This window comes from Bufo bufo, chromosome 10 (assembly GCF_905171765.1).
Source record: "Bufo bufo chromosome 10, aBufBuf1.1, whole genome shotgun sequence".
Taxonomy (NCBI): Eukaryota; Metazoa; Chordata; class Amphibia; order Anura; family Bufonidae; genus Bufo; species Bufo bufo.
Genome location: NC_053398.1, coordinates 54050128 through 54073074, shown reverse-complemented (window position 1 = coordinate 54073074; position 22947 = coordinate 54050128). Strand labels below are relative to the sequence as shown.

The window sequence follows — 22947 nt, the reverse complement described above, 5'->3', positions numbered from 1 at the left end:
ATTAAAAAAATGATTAACATCCAATACGAGAATACTCTAATGTAAGTCATGTATTGTACATGTACTTCCTGTTTGGCTCTTAACTTCCTCCTTTATTTGGACTTTTAGTACGGAAAACAGCGTCACTTGACTTTTAGACCATTCAATTCGTCCATAGAGGGAGGGGGGCGAGTGACTCAATTAGAGCATCACCCATTACACTGATCAGTGCAGTGCTCTTCTGTGGGCATCTTTATCTAGGACTAGCAGGAGAACAATAGAGCCTATCCAAAGTCTACACCTACTATTAATGAGGATGAAGGCTACTTTCACACTCGCGTTTTGGGCGGATCCATCATGGTCTGCAAAAACGGATCCGTCACAATAATACAACCGCATGCATCCGTCATGAACGGATCCATTTGTATTAGCTGTAACAGCCAAGACGAATCAGTCATGAACTCCACTGAAAGTCAATGGGAGACAGATGCGTTTTCTATTGTGCCAGATAAAACTGATCCGTCCCCATTGACTTACATTGTGTGCCATGATGACGGATCCGTTTGGCTCAGTTTCGTCAAGCGAACAGCAAAACGCTGCAGGCAGTGTTTTGGTGTCCGCCTCCAGAGCGGAATGGAGACTGATCGGAGGCAAACTGATGCATTCTGAGCGGATCCTTTTCCATTCAGAATGCATTAGGGCAAAACTGATCTGTTTAGGACCGCCTGTGAGAGCCCTGAATGGACCTCACAAACGGAGAACCAAATTGTGAGTGTGAAAGTAGCCCAACTTGTAATCCCTTGTAGTAAACTGACAAGGGATTACCTGTCTCTAAAGGAGTTTTACCTGCTACAGAAGGACAATATTTTGTTTTAAATTTGCAATGGTTCATACTACTGCCAGAATGAACTCTACAAAAAAAAAAAAAAATATATATATATATATATATATATATATATATATATATATATATTATAATACAAAAAGTTTAAAAGTTTACCCTTTCTAATGGACGTGTCCCTTTCAGGTCCCATACACATGACTGTATCCGTTTTGCGGTCCGCAGATCACAGATCCGCAAAATACCAATGAGGTCAGTGTTGCATCTAAATTTTTTTTACTTCAACGTGTCCGCATTTTGTGGACTAGTATAGGTGATGTTCTTCATATTCCGAAACGGACATACAGATGCAGAAAACACATGGTTTGAATATGTCACTAAAATGCGGACCACATACACGTTGAAGACAAGGGGTCCGCATCCATATTTTGCAGACCACAAAACTGATAGTCATGTGTAGGAGGCCTAAAACAGTAATAAATCTCCTCAATGACTATTGTCACAAACTATTATACCTCTGACATTTTATGAATAAAAGGCTATATACCACTGGTCAACTTGTGTACACTTTACAACATGACCAAGGGCAATGAGCCTCAGTGGAGGCTGAATGTGCTTAATAGAGGTTTATCTGAACCACAGTAATGAAAATAATCCATAATGACGTGCGAGGCAAACATGCAGTGTTCATGTGAACCGATTACTTTATTCCCAGGCCACGGTCTATAGCTGTAAAATGGTATGAAAGACAAAACTTGCAATGTGTAATACAAAGGGCTATTCATCAGCAGAGCTGGCTTTACCAGAAGCGGAAATCACAGTTAAGACTTTGTGGACCAATTGTGCCGCAGCTTGAAGGGACACTTCCGTCAAAAAAAATAATTTCATTTTAACAACCTAGAATATTCGCATATTCTATGTATTTTGCAAAAGATATTTTTGAAGTCACTTTATGTATTCTTCGCCCTGTTCTGGTGCATTAACTTCCTTGCTTAAAGGGTTTTTTCGAGAGCGTATATTGATGGTCTATCCTCAGGACAGATAATCATCATGGAACAGAGAGAGTCCAACACCCGGCAAACCCCCTGATCAGCTTAGTGATGAGAACATGGCACTCACAGGAGCTCTACAGCCTCTTCCTAAGGCCTAGTTCACACGAACGTATGGCTTTTATAGTTTTTTGCGGTCCGTTTTTCACGGATCCGTTGTTCCGTTTTTGAGTTCTGTTGTGTTTCTGTTCCGTTTTTCCGTTCCGTTTTTCCGTATGGCATATACAGTAATTACCTAGAAAAAATTGGGCTGGGCATAACATTTTCAATAGATGGTTCAGCAAAAACGGAACAGATACGGAAGACATACGGATGCATTTCTGTATGTGTTCAGTTTTTTTTGCGGACCCATTGACTTTAATGGAGCCACGGAACGTGATTTGCGGCCAAATATAGGACATGCTCTATCTTTCAACGGAAACGGAATGCATACGGAACACATTCAGGTTTTTTTTTGCGGAACCATTGAAATGAATGGTTCCGTATACGGAACACAAAAAAACGGCCCGTACACCCGCAAAAAAAACCGTTTGTGTGAACTAGGCCTAAGCCAGTGATGCCACATTCATCGGCCGCATGTACTAGGTGCAGCTCAGACCCAGACAGCCACATGCGCACAGTCTGTGGCAGTGCAGTGTCAGAACCCAATCGATCAAATACGGATTGCCTATCCTGAGGAAAGGTCGTCAATAACTTCCTCCTAGAAAACTCCTTTGAGTCAGACTATCACTGCAACCATAGAGAGTGCCTCTGATAGTGACTCAGAGTATCACACATTATGGGCATCTTTATCTAGGCCCAATAAAGCTGTCATACTGTTATATCAATCCTACACCTACAATTATCATGAGATTACCCCCAAGATAACATATTCCTCACATCAGCAGTAATGTGTGGGAAGATGAAGGATTAGATAACTATATAGGAGGTTTAATTATTTGTGTTAACTGCTACAGAAGGATAAAAATCAATAGCACTGTACAGCTGAAATAAAATAAAAAAACTCCAACTTTCTGATGGAAGTGCCCCTTTGAAAGGAGCCTATAATTATACGCTGGTGTATGGCAAAAGAAGATAAAAGGGAAATGCAGACTAGGCTTACAAAAGCAGAATTGCACACACAGAGCCAAACTTCATACTTATTAGGGCAGGTGGCAGGTTATTGTGCAGGAAACCTAAGAAAGATAGCAAGAACTTGGACATACTTGGACCACAAAAGCATCAGCACAATAACCACCCCAAGGTTACAAGAAGTCAAGGTGCCAAGACAGAAGCATACTAATAAAATGGGGTATGAGAGACAGATAGGCACAAGTTTACAGACAGCACCATAATGGCGACTAGCATCGCTGAGAAGAGACAAAGCATGCTAAGCTGCAACGCCAAGGAAGATGGGCAGAGTGGGGAAGATGGCAAACTAGCGCCACAAGCGAGCAAGTTTAACTACCTCTTTCGGAGAATTTCGAAGTTTGCTTTAGTTTGTAACTGTCTGAAACAAGGAAAGAAAGAAATAGAGAGAAAAGGGTGAGTATGCTACCTACACAAAGAGCAGAAAGAGCAACTGAAGCAAAGGTCTTTTTTTTTAAAGGGGGCACCAATTTAAAATATTAAAATATCAGTTGATGCGAGCAATGTGAAAACACTGCCATTAAAGAAAGAATAAATATGCAAATTCTCAACTCGGTGCAGTTTTTTTTAATTTTAATTCCTAAATAGGAATCCAAATGTTTGGGGATGAACAGATTATTTTTTTTAAGCCAAAATCCGAGATGTGGATAAGGTCCCAGGAAAGCATATAAAACCTTATTCACATATCAGTGTTCAGTCAGTGATTTCCATCAGGGATTATGAGCCAAAACCAGTATTGGAGCCTCCACAGACATAAGAGATAAGGGAAAGATCTGCTCCTGTTCTGTGTTTAGAGCCGCAAATCACTGACCGAAATCTGACGTGTGAAAGAGGCCCAAATCTGGAATCACACCAGCCAAACACGGGGTGTTTACAAAAGAGGAAAAGGTGTACAAGCGTTTCCTTCACACTTTTCCTTTTTTACTTGGATCCACTTCTGGTTTGGCTGAAAATCTCACTTTTGGCTAAGAAAAAACTTGCACCAAATATACATATTAAGGGTCCATTCAGATGTCCGTAGTGCATTGCGGGTCTGCAATACACTCGGCCGGCACCCCCATAGAACTGCCTATACTTGTCCGCAATTGTGGACAAGAATAGGACATGTTCCATTTTTTTCCGGAGCCGCGGACCAGAAGATCCGGGGTACGCTCCGGAAATGCAAATAGCACATAGTGTGCTCTCCGCATCCATTCCGTCCCCATAGAGAATGAACGGGTTGGCAGCCGTTCTGCAATTTGCGGAACAGATGCGGACCCATTATACGGACGTGTGAATGGAGCCTAAAGCCTGTATTACACCAGGCGATTGTTGGGCTGATCAGCGCTGATCTGGCAGTGTAAGGGCCCTTGCACACGACCGTATGCCCTCCAAGACATACGGTCTGTGAGTGGACTATATGTCCCGGGCATTGATCGTGCGCACGATTATAATGATGCTGTGCAGGTTGGGCCACGCGAGGGGCTATTGTACTGCACTCATAAAATCATATGAATGCAGGACAATAGCACCGCAGGCGGCCCGACGTCCACAGCATCATTGTAATCTATGATGCTGTGTGCTCCCATGAGCACGATCAATGCCGCTCCGGGACATATGGCCTGCTCACGGACGGTATGTCTCAGAGCATACGGTTGTGTGCAAGGGCCCTAATACTGCCGCCAATTACCCAAAGCAGTGGTCTCCTCCGCTGACGAGCAGGCGATTGCCGGGAATGTGCGCTTCCCTCTCAACAATCGTCTGCCTAATCGACTCCTGTAATACAGCCCTAAGGCCTTTAAGAAAATCTGTCTGCCGCAGAAAAGTAAAATCTAACCTGGATACAGCTGAGCTCATTGTTCTGCAAGTCAGACTCTTATTCCTAAAGGGTGCTTAGCAGTGATTGCTTCTGGATCACATTTAGACATATAAATACCCAAAACCAAACTGACGTTTCCAAACTACAGAGAGAATCATTTCAAGGATGATTTGTGAAGAAATTCACCGTCACATTACATGAAGGTTTTAACACACATCTGAATCAATGACAAAAATATAACATGTTTATAGGAAAGTACAAACCTGCATGAAATGACACCTTGACTATACCTGTACCAAGTCCAAGGATTTCTTAAAGGGGTTGTGCAGGCTGTATATATTGAGTGAATCAGGTTCGGATTGCTGTAATACTAAGCCGAACTTGGCTTCATGCCTCATTAATAAAGCAGAGTTTAACTTTGTATGTTTTTTTACAGTAATTTATGCGAATAAACAAAGTGATGCATGATAGATGCGAGACGTTATCTAATGAAACTTCGGATAGACCTCTGCGGGGGCCAGACATTTTACAGTAGGACTGAGCCCATATTCTTATGGTAGTTTTTAAAAGAATCGGGTTAAAGCAATCCGAACACAATTCACTTAAGTCATCAATATCTGATCTTCGGGGGTCCGACAACCGGCACCACCGCCAATCAGCTGTTTTAAAGAGAGGGCAGTGCCCCATGTGAGCGCTATTTCCGCTTCATTACACTGCCTGTCATCTCTGAAGTGCAGTGTAATTACAAGTACTCACTTGAATGGAACGAGTACTTGTAATTACATCACGCCTCCACTGAAAGGAAGACGACGCATAGTGTAATGAAGAGGAAGCAGCGCTCACATGGAGCGCCATCTTCTCTTCAAACAGATGATCGGTGGGGTGCCTGGTGTCAGACCCCTGAGGATAGGTCAGCAAAATATACTGCCTTCACAACCTCTTTAATTCAATCTGAACCGAAACCACAGAAACACCGACTGTAAAGTGGCTGCGTGATTTTACCAGGAAACAGCAGCTGCACCCACAAAACTGGGCAGCCATTTGTACTAACTATGTGGTTTTGAGGGTGAAACAGCAGTTTTCTGGCAAAATAAATATCATGAGGCCACTTAAATCAACTTTAAAAGTCAGAGTGGCTGCCTGTTGCTGCCGTTTTCAGCAGTGGAGCAGCCATGTCAATGTTGGCCTATATGGCCTTACCCTCAAAGTGTTTCCAAATATTCAGCTTTTCATGTATTGATGGAAATAAGACCGTTCATGCATATCCATTTCTGCTTGAAAATCATGTTCAGTTGGGGATCCCAGTTTCCAGGCCTCACATTACCTTCCTGCTTGTAAAGTTAAAGGGAATCTGTCAGCAGTTTAAGGGCTCATGCACATGAATGTGTGTATTTTGCCGTCCGCAAAAAAACGGAACCGCAAGAAATACAGATGACATCCGTGTGCATTCCGTACTTTGCGGAACGGAACAGCTGGCCCCTAATAGAACAGTCCTATCCTCGATCATAATGCGGACAATAACAAGACATGTTCAATTAATTTGCGGAATGGACATACGGAAACGGAATGCACACGGAGTAACTTCCATTTTCTTTTGTGGACCCATTGAAATGAATGGTTCTGTAAAAAAAAAAAAAAACACGGAAAGAAAACACGTTTGTGTGCATGAGCCCTTATGCTGCCAGGTTCTAAAATTTCCAGCACATGCCAACGAGTCCCCATATTCATGAGCTCACGGCTCTCCCCGCCCACTTACCTCTGATTGACAGCTTTTTTATCCATATGAATCAGCAGCAGGTGCGCAGGGAAAGCCAGGAGCTCATAAATATGGGGGCTCGTTCAATCATACGCTCGAGCTGTTTGGCACAAGACTTTAGCAAAACGGCTCACTAAAGAAAGTGACAGTATTTTGCTAAGGAGATCTGTCACTAGTTTATGGTGCCCTTAGGACACCATGAAACTGGTGACAGATTCCCTATAAAAGGGGATTCCAGTCACATGCCTTTCATCCTCTACTGGTCACTAATGTGCAAGAAGCGGTGACCGCTGAGGCCAGAGACTGCCTGCAGTGGACAGCATGAAGGATAAATGTGGAATGGCAGGGCCCGGCGCAGCAGTGCAAGACATTTAAAGAGTTTTATTTATCCCTGTCCCCTTCATTTACACAGCCCCCTCTGACAATTTTTTTTAAAAATCTAGCCAAATTATAATCAAATAGTCAGGGATAACTGACTCCTGTGCCAAAGGCCCCACCGGGACCACACAGATGCCATGCGGAATACGGCATGTGATGTATTCATATACATGCTGGGACGAATCGATTAGAACATTTCTGCACACTAAACTTGGGCTCTTAGCATATGGTTCTAAAGCAGAGCAATATATCCCACTAAATATAGTAATCATTGTATTAATAGTAGTGCCAACATATTGCTTGCTTCATGAATTGATGATTTTGATGCTTCGACTGGATCAATTCAGTGTAAAAGCTAAACTATACTCAGCCTCCCTTCCTAATATTTTAATTGTGTCACAGATTTAGTTGTTTGGATCCAACAGACTAGATGGTGCGGACGCGCTGGGAAGGCATGTCACTGCTTCTCGTGTGACAGATGCATGCGGTAACACAGATGGTGCCCCCTGTTTCGCAGCTGTTGTATGTATGTTGGTTTCTGGATGTTTGAGCACAAATAGGAATTATTCTTTCAAAGTGGAGAGATACCTCACCTCGAGCACCGTCCACGTCCTAGCAAACAACTTAGAAAATAAGAGAAACCGGATGCTAGAGTAAAACCAAGCCCATGACCTGGAGGTCATACAACGGAGGGAAGAGTTCATCGTGTCAGACTCCTTTATATATCGTTTTTGCCTGGCTACTCTAAATGACATGTAATGAATTTATTAAATATACTTTATTCCCCCCCCCCCCCCCCTAACATGTAGAGGTCTATCACGCTTTGGAATCTGTACCCTGCTGACATGTTAGCGATATACAGATTCCACTGTTCCACACTTCGCTGCGCCTGCCGGTGCCAACTCCGCTCTACTGAAGCCTGGCGTAGATGTGCCATGCCAGGCTTTAGTGGAACGGGCACAGGCAGGAGCAGCGATGTGCTAAACAGAGCTCCTACTTGCACTCACTATGAAAAGCCTTGCATAGCTCAGACTATGGCACAACAATGCAAAAAAAACGAGCCAAAAAACATAGCCAGACCATGCTGCAATTTTCAAAAATGCATGTTTGTACTGCATTTCATTAACTGACTAAATCTACTTTCACACTCGTGTTTGATGCGGATCCGTCATGGATCTGCCAAACGCATCCGTTCAGATAATACAACCGCATGCATCCATTCAGAACGGATCCGTTTTTTTAATTAAATTTAACATAGCCAAAATGGATCAGTCTTGAACACCATTGAAAGTCAATAGGAGACGGATCCATTTTCTATTGTGCCAAATTGTGGCAGTGAAAACGGATCCGTCCCCATTGACTTACATTGTGTGTCAGGACGGATCCGTTTGGCTCAGTTTCGTCAGACGGACACCAAAACGCTTCAGGCAGTGTTTTGGTGTCCGCCTGCAGAGCGGAATGGAGACTGATCGGAGGCAAACTGATGCATGAGGCAAGCTGAGCGGATCCTTTTCCTTTCAGAATGCATTAGGGCAAAATTGATCCGTTTTGGACCGCTTGTGAGAGCCCTGAACGAATCTCAGAAACTGAAACCAAAACACCAGTGTGAAAGTAGCCGTAGAGCCAACATCTGGAGACACCGTATTTTTACTGAAAACATTTTTTTTTATAATAATAATAATAATAATAAAACAACAACACTAAAAAGAATCAGTGAAACCAGCATAATGGCTTCTTAGAATAACACATGACAGGGCGGCTAGATCTTAGGCCATGTTTACATCACATTTCATCTTTTGGTCTAATATACACATTTGTGTAACAAAAAAATCTACAGATTCCTAAATTAATGCTAAAGGAAGTGCCTAAGTGTCCAAAATCCACCCCCCCCCCCCCCCACCTAATACCCAGGCCCCTCACACACATTGTTCTTATCTTGCTCCCTGGCACCTGCGTCCCTCCAGATGCCCGCAGCTGCATCTCCCCGTCGCACAGATGAAAACATCCGGTGGGGGGCTGGGGCAGCCAATAGCAGGCTGCGACAGGATTGAAGAGAAACAGAAATGTCAGTCCTGTGTCCCAGAACACGGACAATTACTTGCGCTGCTGGTTCCAATGTAGTGTGGTGGGTATTCACACTCGAAAGTCATGCAGTAAAAGGATTTGAAACCGCGCTGCTTGGGATCCAGTCGAACGCTACACAGGTGTAAGAATCAGGGTATTAGCCTCCGTCCTCCTATCTCAAGGGGTTCAATCCTCCTCTGACACCTCCTCTGTAGGATTAAATGACCGGCATATAGTGAAGTACCCTCTTAGTTGTTGTTAAAAAAAGGTTTTATTCTACTCAAACAATGGTAGATAACAGGCATAATAAAATCAATTCGAACTCCTGCCCGACCCGGGTTTCGCTCTCTGGCTTCCTCAGGGGCGACAACTGCGCATGTCCACAGCTGGGCCCTTTAAATAGCCCAATCTCCCTTTCTCAAGCTGTGGGAGCCATAGCTCAATCAAAGTGTATTGAAACACATGAGTAAAATACAATACATTTAGCGTATCAATACTGTGACAAAAACATTTCACCATAGTACAAAATCAACCATACAAAATATATTCAAAGTTATCAGAGGTCAGTTAGACCATTTTAAATAGTGCCTATGTTTTTCCTTATCATGTCGCCGCAGCCTGGTAATATCAAGAGGCCCTTGAAAAATATGAAATAAAGGTTGGTGAAAAGGAAGATATACCCAATATATGAATATGGTCTAGGGAATAGGGATAATTAAATATATGGATGAGGTTATATATATTACAAGGCTGCGGCGACATGATAAGGAAAAACATAGGCACTATTTAAAATGGTCTAACTGACCTCTGATAACTTTGAATATATTTTGTATGGTTGATTTTGTACTATGGTGAAATGTTTTTGTCACAGTATTGATACGCTAAATGTATTGTATTTTACTCATGTGTTTCAATACACTTTGATTGAGCTATGGCTCCCACAGCTTGAGAAAGGGAGATTGGGCCATTTAAAGGGCCCAGCTGTGGACATGCGCAGTTGTCGCCCCTGAGGAAGCCAGAGAGCGAAACCCGGGTCGGGCAGGAGTTCGAATTGATTTTATTATGCCTGTTATCTACCATTGTTTGAGTAGAATAAAACCTTTTTTTAACAACAACTAAGAGGGTACTTCACTATATGCCGGTCATTTAATCCTACAGAGGAGGTGTCAGAGGCGGATTGAACCCCTTGAGATAGGAGGACGGAGGCTAATACCCTGATTCTTACACCTGTATAGCGTTCGACTGGATCCCAAGCAGCACGGTTTCAAATCCTTTTACTGCAACAGGATTGAGCCTTCCTAGCATTGCGGGTGACACGAGATGCAGCAGCGGCCGTGCATCAGGAGCGAGGTAAATATAATCTGTGTGAGAGGCCCGGGCATGGGGGCATTTTTGGGGTTGGATAACCCCATTAATACCAGCATTTTAGACGCCGGTCTTAACCCCTATATCTGGCGGTGGATCTACCGAAGTTATGAAAAAGTGCAGGAATCTGATTTACACACATATATATATACACACACACACACACACACACACACACACACACACACACACCTCAAAAAAATAAAGGGAACACAAAAATAACACATCCTAGATCTGAATTAATTAAATATTCTTCTGAAATACTTTGTTCTTTACATAGTTGAATGTGCTGACAACAAAATCACACAAAAATAAAAAAATGGAAATCAAATCTTTCAACCCATGGAGGTCTGGATTTGGAGTCACACTCAAAATTAAAGTGGAAAAACATATTACAGTCTGATCCAACTTTCATGCAATGTCCTTAAAACAAGTCAAAATGAGGCTCAGTAGTGTGTGTGGCCTCCACGTGCCTGTATGACCTCCCTACAATGCCTGTGCATGCTCCTGATGAGGTGGCGGACGGTCTCCTGAGGGATCTCCTCCCAGACCTGGACTAAAGCATCTGCCAACTCCTGGACAGTCTGTGGTGCAACGTGACGTTGGTGGATAGAGCGAGACATGATGTCCCAGATGTGCTCAATTGGATTCAGGTCTGGGGAACGGGCGGGCCAGTCCATAGCATCAATGCCTTCGTCTTGCAGGAACTGCTGACACACTCCAGCCACATGAGGTCTAGCATTGTCTTGCATTAGGAGGAACCCAGGGCCAACCGCACCAGCATATGGTCTCACAAGGGGTCTGAGGATCTCATCTCAGGACCTAATGGCAGTCAGGCTACCTCTGGCGAGCACATGGAGGGCTGTGCGGCCCTCCAAAGAAATGCCACCCCACACCATTACTGACCCAATGCCAAACCGGTCATGTTGGAGGATGTTGCAGGCAGCAGAACGTTCTCCACGGCGTCTCCAGACTCTGTCACGTCTGTCACATGTGCTCAGTGTGAACCTGCTTTCATCTGTGAAGAGCACAGGGCACCAGTGGCGAATTTGCCAATCTTGGTGTTCTCTGGCAAATGCCAAACATCCTGCACGGTGTTGGGCTGTAAGCACAACCCCCACCTGTGGACGTCGGGCCCTCATATCACCCTCATGGAGTCTGTTTCTGACCGTTTGAGCAGACACATGCACATTTGTGGCCTGCTGGAGGTCATTTTGCAGGGCTCTGGCAGTGCTCCTCCTGTTCCTCCTTGCACAAAGGCAGAGGTAGCGGTCCTGCTGCTAGGTTGTTGCCCTCCTACGGCCTCCTCCACGTCTCCTGATGTACTGGCCTGTCTCCTGGTAGCGCCCCATGCTCTGGACACTACGCTGACAGACACAGCAAACCTTCTTGCCACAGCTCGCATTGATGTGCCATTCCTGGATAAGCTGCACTACCTGAGCCACTTGTGTGGGTTGTAGACTCCGTCTCATGCTACCACTAGAGTGAAAGCACCGCCAGCATTCAAAAGTGACCAAAACATCAGCCAGGAAGCATAGGAACTGAGAAGTGGTCTGTGGTCACCACCTACAGAACCACTCCTTTATTGGGGGTGTCTTGCTAATTGCCTATAATTTCCACCTGTTGTCTATCCCATTTACACAACAGCATGTGAAATTGATTGTCACTCAGTGTTGCTTCCTAAGTGAACAGTTTGATTTCACAGAAGTGTGATTGACTTGGAGTTACATTGTGTTGTTTAAGTGTTCCCTTTATTTTTTTTGAGCAGTATATATATATATATATATATATATCTATCATTTTTTACACTCAATAAAACCACTTAGAGATATGGGACAGGTATATTGCGGACATGCTAGCGGTGATCTAGCCGTGCATGTCCGCATCTCTATAGGGTAAAAAGAGGTGACAGAATCCCTTTAAAGTAACATTTCTTTTTTAAAGGGAATGCGTGACCAGAAAGTTGTCCATTGTTTAAATTATTTTTTATTATTATTATTATTTTTTTACATTTTCCAAGTCCCTGTTTATATAGATTTTAAAATCCTAAAATCATGTAGCCTCCACGCTGGCCACAAGGTCTAAAAAATGTGAATACTTCCTGTTCTTTGAGAGCAGCGACCTAGGCCATAGACACAATGAACAGGAAGGGACAGCATTGACTTCTATGGGAGAGCTTTCTAGGCATGCTCTGTGACCTGAGCAGAGGTCAGCAGGGAGGAGATAAGCTGTGATAACACCTATTGTGAATGGTGGATCCTGTGTTATCGACACAGAGGTGAGATCTGTCATCATATACCTGCTTGTTAGGGTCCATTCACACATCCGTGTGCGTTTTGCGGATCCACAAAACATAGTCATCGGCAATGTGCGTTCCGCATTTTGTGGACTGCAGATCGCTGGCACTATAATAGAAAATGCTTAATCTTGTCCGCAATTGCGGACAAGAATAGGACATTTCTATTTTTTTTAGTAATGGAATTGCGGACCCGGAAGTGCGGATCCGTATTTCCGGATCAGGACACCACATAGTGGGCCCCATAGAAATTAATGGGTCCGCAATTCCGTTCCGCAAAATGCTGAACAGAATTGCGGACGTGTGGATGGAGCCTGATAATGTGATGGCTAATGTAAAGTCTCAACATATTATTAGGCCTAGTATGAAAGTACTTAATTATAGGTATTTCCTTTAAATAGATAGGAACATGAAAAATTTAATAAATAAATCAGCAAAAATTGCAAAAAAAACTAAAAGTAGCAATCATCATGATTATACCAACTGTATGGGAACAAACAATGGCTAAAGGGAATCTAATCACCATGTTTCTAGACTATTAAATGCAGTAATACACAAGTAGTACTGCAGATAAGATGTGCAGATCACCAAATGATAATCAGGACAATGATTGGGAACACTGCTTCCCAATAACTGCCCTGTGTAAAGATGCCGCCAATCCCCCGATGATCAAGCAAATGCTCATTCATAAAGTGATGGCATCACTGGTGCAATAATCCTTTCTGGGCAGCAGATCGTGCTGTCTATACCGTGCTACCCAGAAACAATGGTTCTCTACAGGGACAAGCGGTCACAGTGGCGGTCCCTATTTCCCGTACATGTAAATGCAGCTCTCACCTCCTCTGATGAGCACACAATTATCGGGAATGAACAGGGCATTTACCACTAATGAGCTGGCAAAGGGAACCTTGCTTTGGAAATGTAGGAAACAAACACTGAATATATACACACCATACACTGTATATTACCAATTTTTATGGGGAAAAAAATATTTTTAGCACCTGAACACAATGGGGACATTTACAAAACTGTCTGTCTCCTCATGTCTTTGAGACTGATAGGTAGTGCATCAAACTGTCCACTTTCAATATAATACACTTGAATAAATTAATTAACTTGGGCACAAATGTGATTGCTTCCCATCATTTAAATAACATGCAACTTTAAATTAAAGGGCATGTGTCAGCAGATCTGTACCTATGACACTGACTGTGACCTGTTACATGTGCGCTTGGCAGATGAAGGCATCTGTGTTGGTCCCATGTTCATATGTGTCCGCATTGCTGAGAAAAATGTTTTAATATATGCAAATGAGACTCTAGGAGCAATGGGGGCGTTGCCGTTACACCTAGTGGCTCTGCTCTCTGCACTCTGACAGAGCCAGGCAGCGTAAACGTGATCACGTCTGGCCCTGACTTCGCCCTTAAAGGGCTTGTCTCACTTCAGCAATTAACATTCATCATGTAGAGAAAGTTAATATAAGACACTTACTAATGTATTTTTATCCATATTGCTTCCTTCGCTGGCTGGATTCATTTTTCCATCACATTATACACTTTTTTTCTATGGTTACAAGCACCCTGCAATTCTTCAGAGGTGGCTGTGCTTGCACACTATAGATAAAGGGACCAGTCTATGTGTGCTCCCATAGTCCCAGCCACCAGAGACTGCTGCTTTTTCCTAGTGTGCAAGCACGGCCACTACTGATGGATTGCATGGTGGTCATAACCATGAAAACGAGCGGTGTATAATGTGATGGAAAAATGAATCCAGCCAGCAAAGCAATATGGTTAACAACATTACATTAGTAAGTGACTTTTATTACCTTTCTCTACATGACAAACGCCACTTGCTGAAATGACAACCCCTCGAAAGAGTACCTAAACTTTTATACAAGTTGCTTTTAAACTCTTTACTAATGAATTATGTTGTTTGGCCACTTAAAAAAGGTACCCATAGTTCATGATAGTACTACTTCTTAAAATCATTATTCCCGTACAGCGCTGGCTTGTCAGCACTGTAAGGATTTCTACTTCTGTGAAGAACGCTGCACAGGAGGGAGCACAGATCGCTGTCCTGCCTGCGCTCCCCCCCAGCTAATTCTGGCACAGCACACCAGTGCCCTGTACCGATGTGCTCTGCCAGGGTTTAGCTGATCGGAGCGGACTCCTGCCTGTGCCCGTGCTCCTCTCAGCTCAGGGCTCTCGTACCGATGTGGTATCCAACCCTCTACAGATTTCAAAAAATCATGGCATGCTCATCAATCCCCATATGTACAAAGATATTCTCTCCTAGGAACATGCTCCTATAGGTTAATATCTCCATACACTTGAAGTTTGACAGAGCCTGTCCACTACCCAGCAGTGCAGAGAGACTGTGCTGCTCTGTGTTAAAGGAACCATACAGAATGTGCAAAGGCAGCAAAGCTGCGCAAGTTCCTTTGTAGTTTTTGCCTGCCTGAAATGCGTGAGTGAATGCGTTGCACCTACGTAGCAATCATACAAACTCAAGAGACCATTTTCAGATAATATTCAATAATCAAATTAGTTTCCTTTAATTACCAGATATAGCAAAAGCCAATAAGCAGAGCAGAGAAAATGGGAAGAAACAGCATCTGCAGATGTCTTTAGGATGTCTGGTATGTAAAGTGACCTTATTTCATTACCGAGTATATACTTACATTTACTTTCCAAGTAACTTCTGTTATATGACGGAGGTCACGTATGAGGTCAGTATTCTGAATGCTGCACAAAAAATTGCTTAATGTCTAAGGCTACTTTCACATCGCGTTTGGTGCGGATCCGTTCAGATGATACAACCGTCTGCATCCGTTCAGAACGGATCCGTTTGTATTATCTGTAACATAGCCAAAACGTCTTGAGCACCATTGAACGTCAATGGAGGATGGATCCGTTTTCTATTGTGCCAGTGAAAACGGATCCGTTCCCATTGACTTGCATTGTGTGCCAGGATGGATGCGTTTGGATCAGTTTCGTCAGATGGACTACAAAACGCTGTAAGCAGCGTTTTAGTGTCTGCCTCCAAAACGGAATGGAGGAGAAACGGAGGAAAACGGAGCCAAACTGAGGCAATCTGAGAGGATCCTTATTCATTCAGAATGCATTAAGGGCAAAACTGATCTGTTTTGGACCGCCTGTAAGAGCCCTGAACGGATCTCACAAACGGAAACCAAACCGCCAGTGTGAAAGTAGCCTTACATGTATGGAGCTCAAGCGACCCGCACCCAAACCAAATTCAACTTGTAGCGATTGACACAACCTCATCAGGACGGCCCCTGTCTATATGCGCACACACGTGTGAGATTATATATATATATATATATATACATATACATACACACACATACATATACACACACACATATATACATACACACACATACATACACATATATACATACACACACACACACACATACATATACACACACACATACATATACACACACACATACATATACACGTTACATGGACGGCCGTTGATTTAAATTAATTTATTGTAATGCTATATTTCCCTTTGCACAGAGATAAATCCCCGACAGTTTTATCAAGCTGGACAAGCAGTGATCAGCCTATCAAACCAGCAGCTGCAATTCAGAAAGGGACTGTACAGTTCAGACAACTCTTAATGAAATCTGCAAAAGATATTCATTTTCCTTTAGAAGGAAACATAATATGATCCAATACTACAGTTATGTTTCATTCTTACTCCCAAGTGCCCCCTAATGTCGTTTTAAGAATAATGCTGCTCCAAAGTGACCTTTTAGGCTTCAGTACCATCTCCCTTGCTGAAACTAATTGTATAACCCACACAGAACAATAATAGGAGCATGAAAAAAAAACATCTTAGGGCAATTTTACACAAGCATATTCAGTGTGGGAAATATGCTCTGTGTGACAGCAGTATTTCCCAGACTGAACACTGCTCCCGTAATACGACAATGATAATGCTGTGTGTTCCTGCCTGATCACGGCTGTACTGATGGCATTAAAGGATTTATTCAGGTATTGATAATGATTAGGTCATCATTAGATCAGTGGGTGTCCGAGTCCTGGCAACCCCACCAATCAGCTGTTACAGGGAAGTGCCGCGCTCACCGTGACACGACTGTGCAGTTTAGTTGTACCCTTCAACACAGCCTTCCTAAAAAGGGTTAACTTGTCAGCTTACTTTTCACATTATAATTAGTTGACAAAACTAGTCTTGGAAAGTAATGAAGGGGAAAAAAAAAAAAAAACAGGAGGAGGCTCCAAGGTAAAATGAATGTGCAAATTTAAAGTTCTCAAAAGTTAAGGCAACTTGATTTTACAGTTTAACTTTCATACAAGTGATACAGCTTTAGGAAATAAAGCTCAAAAGAGAATAAATGCACAGAGAGAAAGCCCTATGAAAGCATGTTTTCAATCAAATGAAGTCCTGAGTAATAAACAGCTAAAACCAACATATGCAAAATTTAAAATATGCAAAAAAACAGGAAATCAGACTCACTGTCACAGGCATATGGCTTATCCCTGTCGTCCAGAGCTGCAGCATCAAGCTTCTTCCTGGCGTTGCCCAAACCTTTTCCCTAAAAATGAAAGATAAACTCCTTGCAGATAAGAACATGACATAATATCATGTAACCATTAATAGTTTGCTAACCTCTAGCTATTATCTAAAGCTTCTTTCACACTGGCGTTTATCTTGTTCCGACAGGGGAACAGCCTGCCGGATGTCCGCCCAGCCACATTCACTATAATAGGGAGTGGCAAAGATCTGGCCGCAGCACGGCAAATATGCAGAGAGGTGGCCAGACAATTACTGCTGCATGCAGCGGTTTTTCTCCAGCCACCTCTCAACATATTTGCCGTGCTGAGGCCAGATCTACACCGCTCCCCCATTATAATGAATGGGGCCAGGCAGACTTCCGGCAGCACATGGGTGCACACTGTAGTATTGATCTGGCAGGCCGTTCCACTGCCAGAACGATTAAACGCCAGTGTGAAACAGGCCTAACAATAACCTAGTCGCTAGCTTTCAAATGTATTTATTTCTAAGATTCTTTTCCCTTGAAAGATACTGCATTAAAAATCCTATTTCCAATCTCTCCAGCATACATCAGCTGCATCTCCTCCAGGCTCTGAAGAAAGTTAAGGTGCCGGGGAACACTCTTCACACAGATTTCGAACATATGATTATGGGTAGGGGAGAGCCCATGAAGAAGATATCCAAAATATATAACCTCCTCCTTCCTAATGAAATGCTTAGGAGACCGTCCTTTATTAAGAAGTGGGAGGATGATTTGCATACACCCTTCACGGAGGCTAACCCCTAACGTCTCCAAGAGAATTATTATAAAATGCTCACTAGATGGTATTATACACCGGAGAGATTACACAGGCTTTTTACTACAACCTCGTCGTTGTGCTGGAGATACCTCCATAGTACAGGCTCCTTCCTACACATTTGGTGGACGTGTCCATTGATTGTCCCATTTTGGACAAGTGTCTGTGAGACAGTGTCTAGGATTTGCCACGATAAAATATGTCTCACACCTCAGGTCTGCCTTTTAGGTATGATTCCAGTAACCACTAATAACAGACAAGACGCACGCCTGCAACAGTGCGCCTAATTGTCGCCACACACTGGAAAGATACGGCCACCCCAGCGGTCTCACAATGGCTTGCCAAGTGTGATCAGGCCTACAGAATGGAACAACTGGCTCATTGGGAGTTGAACACTGCTTCTGTGTTTGAAGGGATATGGGGGGAATTGGAAGAAATTCAGAATACTCCGTTATATAACCTGCCTAAACATCGTGTACTCTTAGTTGCTTTTATAGAATCAGTATTATCTGTACTCAGCGATATGTTGTTATCGTTCATTTACTTACGTAGAAACATGTCTATTAGAATAAAAGTACTTTAATGTTTATGGTAAGTGCTTTAATGACAACAGATTGTAATACATTGTTGGACAAAACTATGTAATATTTGTTGGAACTGTATTTAATAGGTTCATCTTGTGTATGTGCACCTGTCGATTGCTTATTTGTACAGTGTCGTTATTTCTGTAAGTCAATAAAAATGTTTTAAAAACTAAACCAGGGGAATGGGAACCTTGCTATAGGATTCAGAGAACAATGGATTAGAGGCTCTCACCCCAAATGTGGAAGGCTTGGAGACAAAGTTGTATTCCGTCTCCATGTCTACAGTTTCTACTCAAATGGTCAATTTTGAATATCTTTCAAGAGAAGTAGAACTAGAAAATCATATATGCTGCATTACAGCTCAGACTTCCAGGCACAAAATGCAACACGATCAAAACAAAAGTTAGCCCTCATGCACACGTCCGTGAAACACGGACCTTGTGATACCGGCCTGGATTTCTTCTGAGTGCCAGAGCGCACGGCGTCATTAGTTGCTATGACGCCGTGCGCTTCCTGCTGCCGCCACAGTACGGTAATACACTGGTATGATCTATACTGTACTGCGGCCACAGCAGGAAGCGCACGGCGTCATAGCAACCAATGACGCCGTGCGCTCTGGCACTTAGAAGAAATCCAGGCCGGTATCACACGGACATGTGCATGAGGCTTTAAGATGAATGCTAAACACATATAAAGCCTTTTTTTTTTTTTACCTTAGCTTTTCCCTTTCCCCGTCTTTTGGGTGTATCCTCTTCATAATCTTCATCATCAAGGTCATCTAAAAAATCATCAGGATCCAATATACGCTAAGGGATTAATATAAACATATTTGAATGACTCATTTGCTGCAGAGGAGCAACAGAAGAAAATAAAATATAAGTGGTCGGGACAATTGATGGCCTGTGCTTAGGATAGGCCATCAAAAACAAATCAGTGAGGCCGAGTCTGACTCTAGGCATCCCTACCGATCAGCTGTTTGAAAGTGCCACAGCGCTCATGGAAGTGCAGCTATGGCTTCAATATTTACATGGACTCATCTATCTGCACGTTGTCTACTAGTGCAATCACCTGCACTTCCACCACTAAGTAGACAGCGTGCAGGTAGAAGGACCAAAGTAGACAATGAAGACGCCACAACCCCTGACTGGCAGGGTGGCCGATAGTTGGACATCTTCCAATCTGATAAAGGTAGGATATCCTAATGTTAGGCCATCAATATTTGGGACACAGAAGTACCCGTTAAGATAAGGCATAGCTAATATTAAAGGGGTTCTGCAATTCTGGATAGATCATCAGCTTCTGATCGGCGGGGTCCGACACCCGGGACCCCCGCCGATCAGCTGTTTGAGAAGGCAGTGGCGCTCCAGCAGCGCAGCGGCCTTCTCACCTTTTACCGCCGGCCCACTGACGTCACAACTAGTATCAACTGGCCTGGGCGGGGCTAAGCTCTGTTCACTTGAATGGAGCTTAGCCCCGCCCACGCTAGTTGATACTAGTCGTGACGTCACTGGGCCTGCGGTAAACGGTGAGAAGGCAGCGGCGCTGCTGCCTTCTCAAAACAGCTGATTGGCGGGGGTCCCAGGGGTCGGACCACCGCCGATCAGATGCTGATGATCTATCCAGAGGATAGATCCTCAGTTAAAGAGAGTCTGTCACCTCCATATGGCCATATACAGTGCTTACATGGCTCTGTAGCAAACCTATACAGGATTGTAATGGTACCTTTGTTCTTTTCTTTAGACTTGCACAAGCAGGAAAAACAAAGTTTAATTCATATGCAAATGAGCACCCGCAAGTGCCCAGGGGCGGCTTTCAGTGTGTAGGTGCCCAGGCTGCTCTGCCTTCTTTTTACTTTACTCCTCCCCAGTCTCTGCCTTTGCCCTCCAAGTCTCTTGCCTCATCGATAGGGCAAAGTAAGAGACTGGGGAGGAGTAAAGTGAGAAGAAGGCAGAGCAGCCTGGGCACCTACACACTGAACGCCGCCCCTGGGCACTTGCGGGTGCTCATTTGCATATGAATTAAACTTTGTTTTTCCTGCTTGTGCAAGTCTAAAGAAAAGAACAAAGGTACCGTTACACTCCTGTATAGGTTTGCTACAGAGCCATGTAAGCACTGTATATGGCCATATGGAGGTGACAGACTCCCTTTAAATAAAAGTGCAGAACCCCTTTAAGGCCTCTTTCACACTTGCGTTGTCCGGATCCGGCGTGTATTCCAGCCTTGGAATCCGGCCTTGCGGCAAGTCTTCGGGATTTTTGGCCGGAGCAAAAAGCGCAGCATGCTGCGGTATTTTCTCCGGCCAAAAAACATTCCGGTCCGGAACTGAAGACATCCTGAACGGAACTCTATGCCGGAAGAAAAGAACGCAAGTGTGAAAGAGCCCTTAAGCTGTTAAGTCATGGATACTAATATTTTTTATATATATATATATATATATATATATATATATATATATATATATATATATATATATATATATATATATTTATATTTCATATTTCTAGACTAAAATATCATAATGTGATGCAATATACTCTTGATTTCCTGCTGATATGTATCATATCAGGAGACTGAATGCCAAAAATGATGTGTTCCCTGTGATGCAGGGTCTCTGAGGTTTATCAGATGTGATGCGTACCGGAGAGAGAATGAGCATGTGATTTCCCAAGGGGTTATGTGAAGTCCAGCCATGTCACAGCGCTCTGTGCAAAGCTTGAAATAAAGCAAGATTTACATAACAATGCAAGTACAACTGAAAGGGGCTGTACTATCAGGCCATGTGCCCGTGATGGTGAGGAGCTCACCTCAATTACCCAGAGGGCAAAGCTGCCAATGCAGGGGAAATGTCTGGCTGCCTTAGTTGACATCTGCTAAAAGGTTTCAGCAGCTCAACTGCTGCAAACAAATGCTTGGTTGAAATTCTTGGCATGTCCAGGTTCAGCTCTGAACCCGGACAACACCTTTAATGGGGCCGGCGGGCATTCCGTTGGCGTCTGAATTCCGTCAGGCTGTGAAAATAGCCTTAGTAATGACTACAAAGGTAGAACTAGAGCCCAGCTCCAACGTTCTAATGTGTCAGAAATAATCAACATAACTGACTGTAAATGACATAAAAATGTCTGCTGTAATACGTACATGCATGAAATCGAAATGTATCAAAGTCAGTCAACTGCTGATAGAGTATTAAGCTGTGCCTCGTGGATCTAAGCTGTCCCCTCCCTGACTTTACAGTGATAACTCCAATCGCTACGTAACGCTGCCTCCCGTCGTAGGTCTGTACCTTCCGTGCTCGACCTGCAACAGAGGGGAACTCTGTGAGGCTGTCGTCATCTCGAGGGTCAGGAATAATTCTCTTCTCAATAGGGTCAGATCGCAGAAGAGCTTCCAGGCTGCTGCCATCTTGTGGTATAAAGCCTTCTTTCTTCAGAAGTTGCTCAGGGTCTACATGAGAAATGGGGGAAAAAATTAAAAATTAGAACATACATTGTGGTCTCAAAACTTAATTCCACAGTTTTCCACGCCTTTTTGGATGGGTCTTGTGTTTGCATCAACCATAAATAATTAAGATATTTCACGTTTTAATTTACCGGTATATATCATAAACACATTCATTAGCTTTAATATTGGGTCCACACCACTGGCCGTAAATTCAATTTGGGTAATCCTGCAGTTTGTCTGAATAAATACGGTTACTGGAACTGAAGGAATTTGGAGAGTTTACTGGAAGACACAACAACTATGGTATAGGCCCCTGAAACTGCAAAATGTTGGGTTGTCCACTTTATAGCTAATGTTAAGAAATCAGTTTTAAATATGCATATATTCTCCTTACTAATATATCCGATTTTAAAGTTTGTGTCCCATTCTCATTTACCAGTGAAGCAATACCACTGTCGGCATTTTAGTGGCGAGCAGTGTAATTACAGCTTCTCCTTCCCATTCCTTTAGAATGGGAAGGAGCAGTAATAGTTACACTATGAATGAGACGAAGGAGCTGTAACTACTACTGAAATGCTGAATGCGAGCAGACAGAATAGAAGGCAGCACTCGTACGTCCACTGTGGTCTATCCATACATCCGATTAGCGGGGTTGCTGGGAGTCAGTCCCCCGCCGATCTGATATTGAACTATCCTGAGGGTAGTTCATCAATATCATAAACTGGAAACCCCTTTAAAGTTAAAACAGATGAGCTTGCATACTGCAGGGGGCATAGACTGTGTACAAGGAGAATGAACCTTTCGCCTCCTAATGACATAAGTCTAAACGGTTAGTTGTTGGGGTAACCCAATGACAGGAGTGAGAAATAACGTCTGCTATGTTCACAACTCCAACACAAGGAATACACCAATTATAATCAACTTCT

General features: G+C 43.3%; 1 protein-coding gene across 6 annotated transcripts in view; it reads right to left on the bottom strand.

Annotated features, from left to right (window-relative positions):
* The window catches only part of DPF2 (double PHD fingers 2), a 39782-nt gene that overhangs the window by 7418 nt on the left and 9417 nt on the right, over positions 1-22947 (bottom strand). For 4 of the 6 annotated variants that reach the window (XM_040409418.1, XM_040409421.1, XM_040409423.1 and 1 more), the window contains exons 4-7: positions 21864-22024; positions 19297-19389; positions 17164-17242; positions 3317-3358 (exon numbers count right to left, since the gene is read on the bottom strand). In XM_040409418.1, the coding sequence (XP_040265352.1) occupies positions 3317-3358; positions 17164-17242; positions 19297-19389; positions 21864-22024 (375 nt within the window). The remainder of the gene's footprint in view (positions 1-3316; positions 3359-17163; positions 17243-19296; positions 19390-21863; positions 22025-22947) is intronic. The other 2 variants (XM_040409422.1, XM_040409425.1) reach the window with 1 other exon arrangement.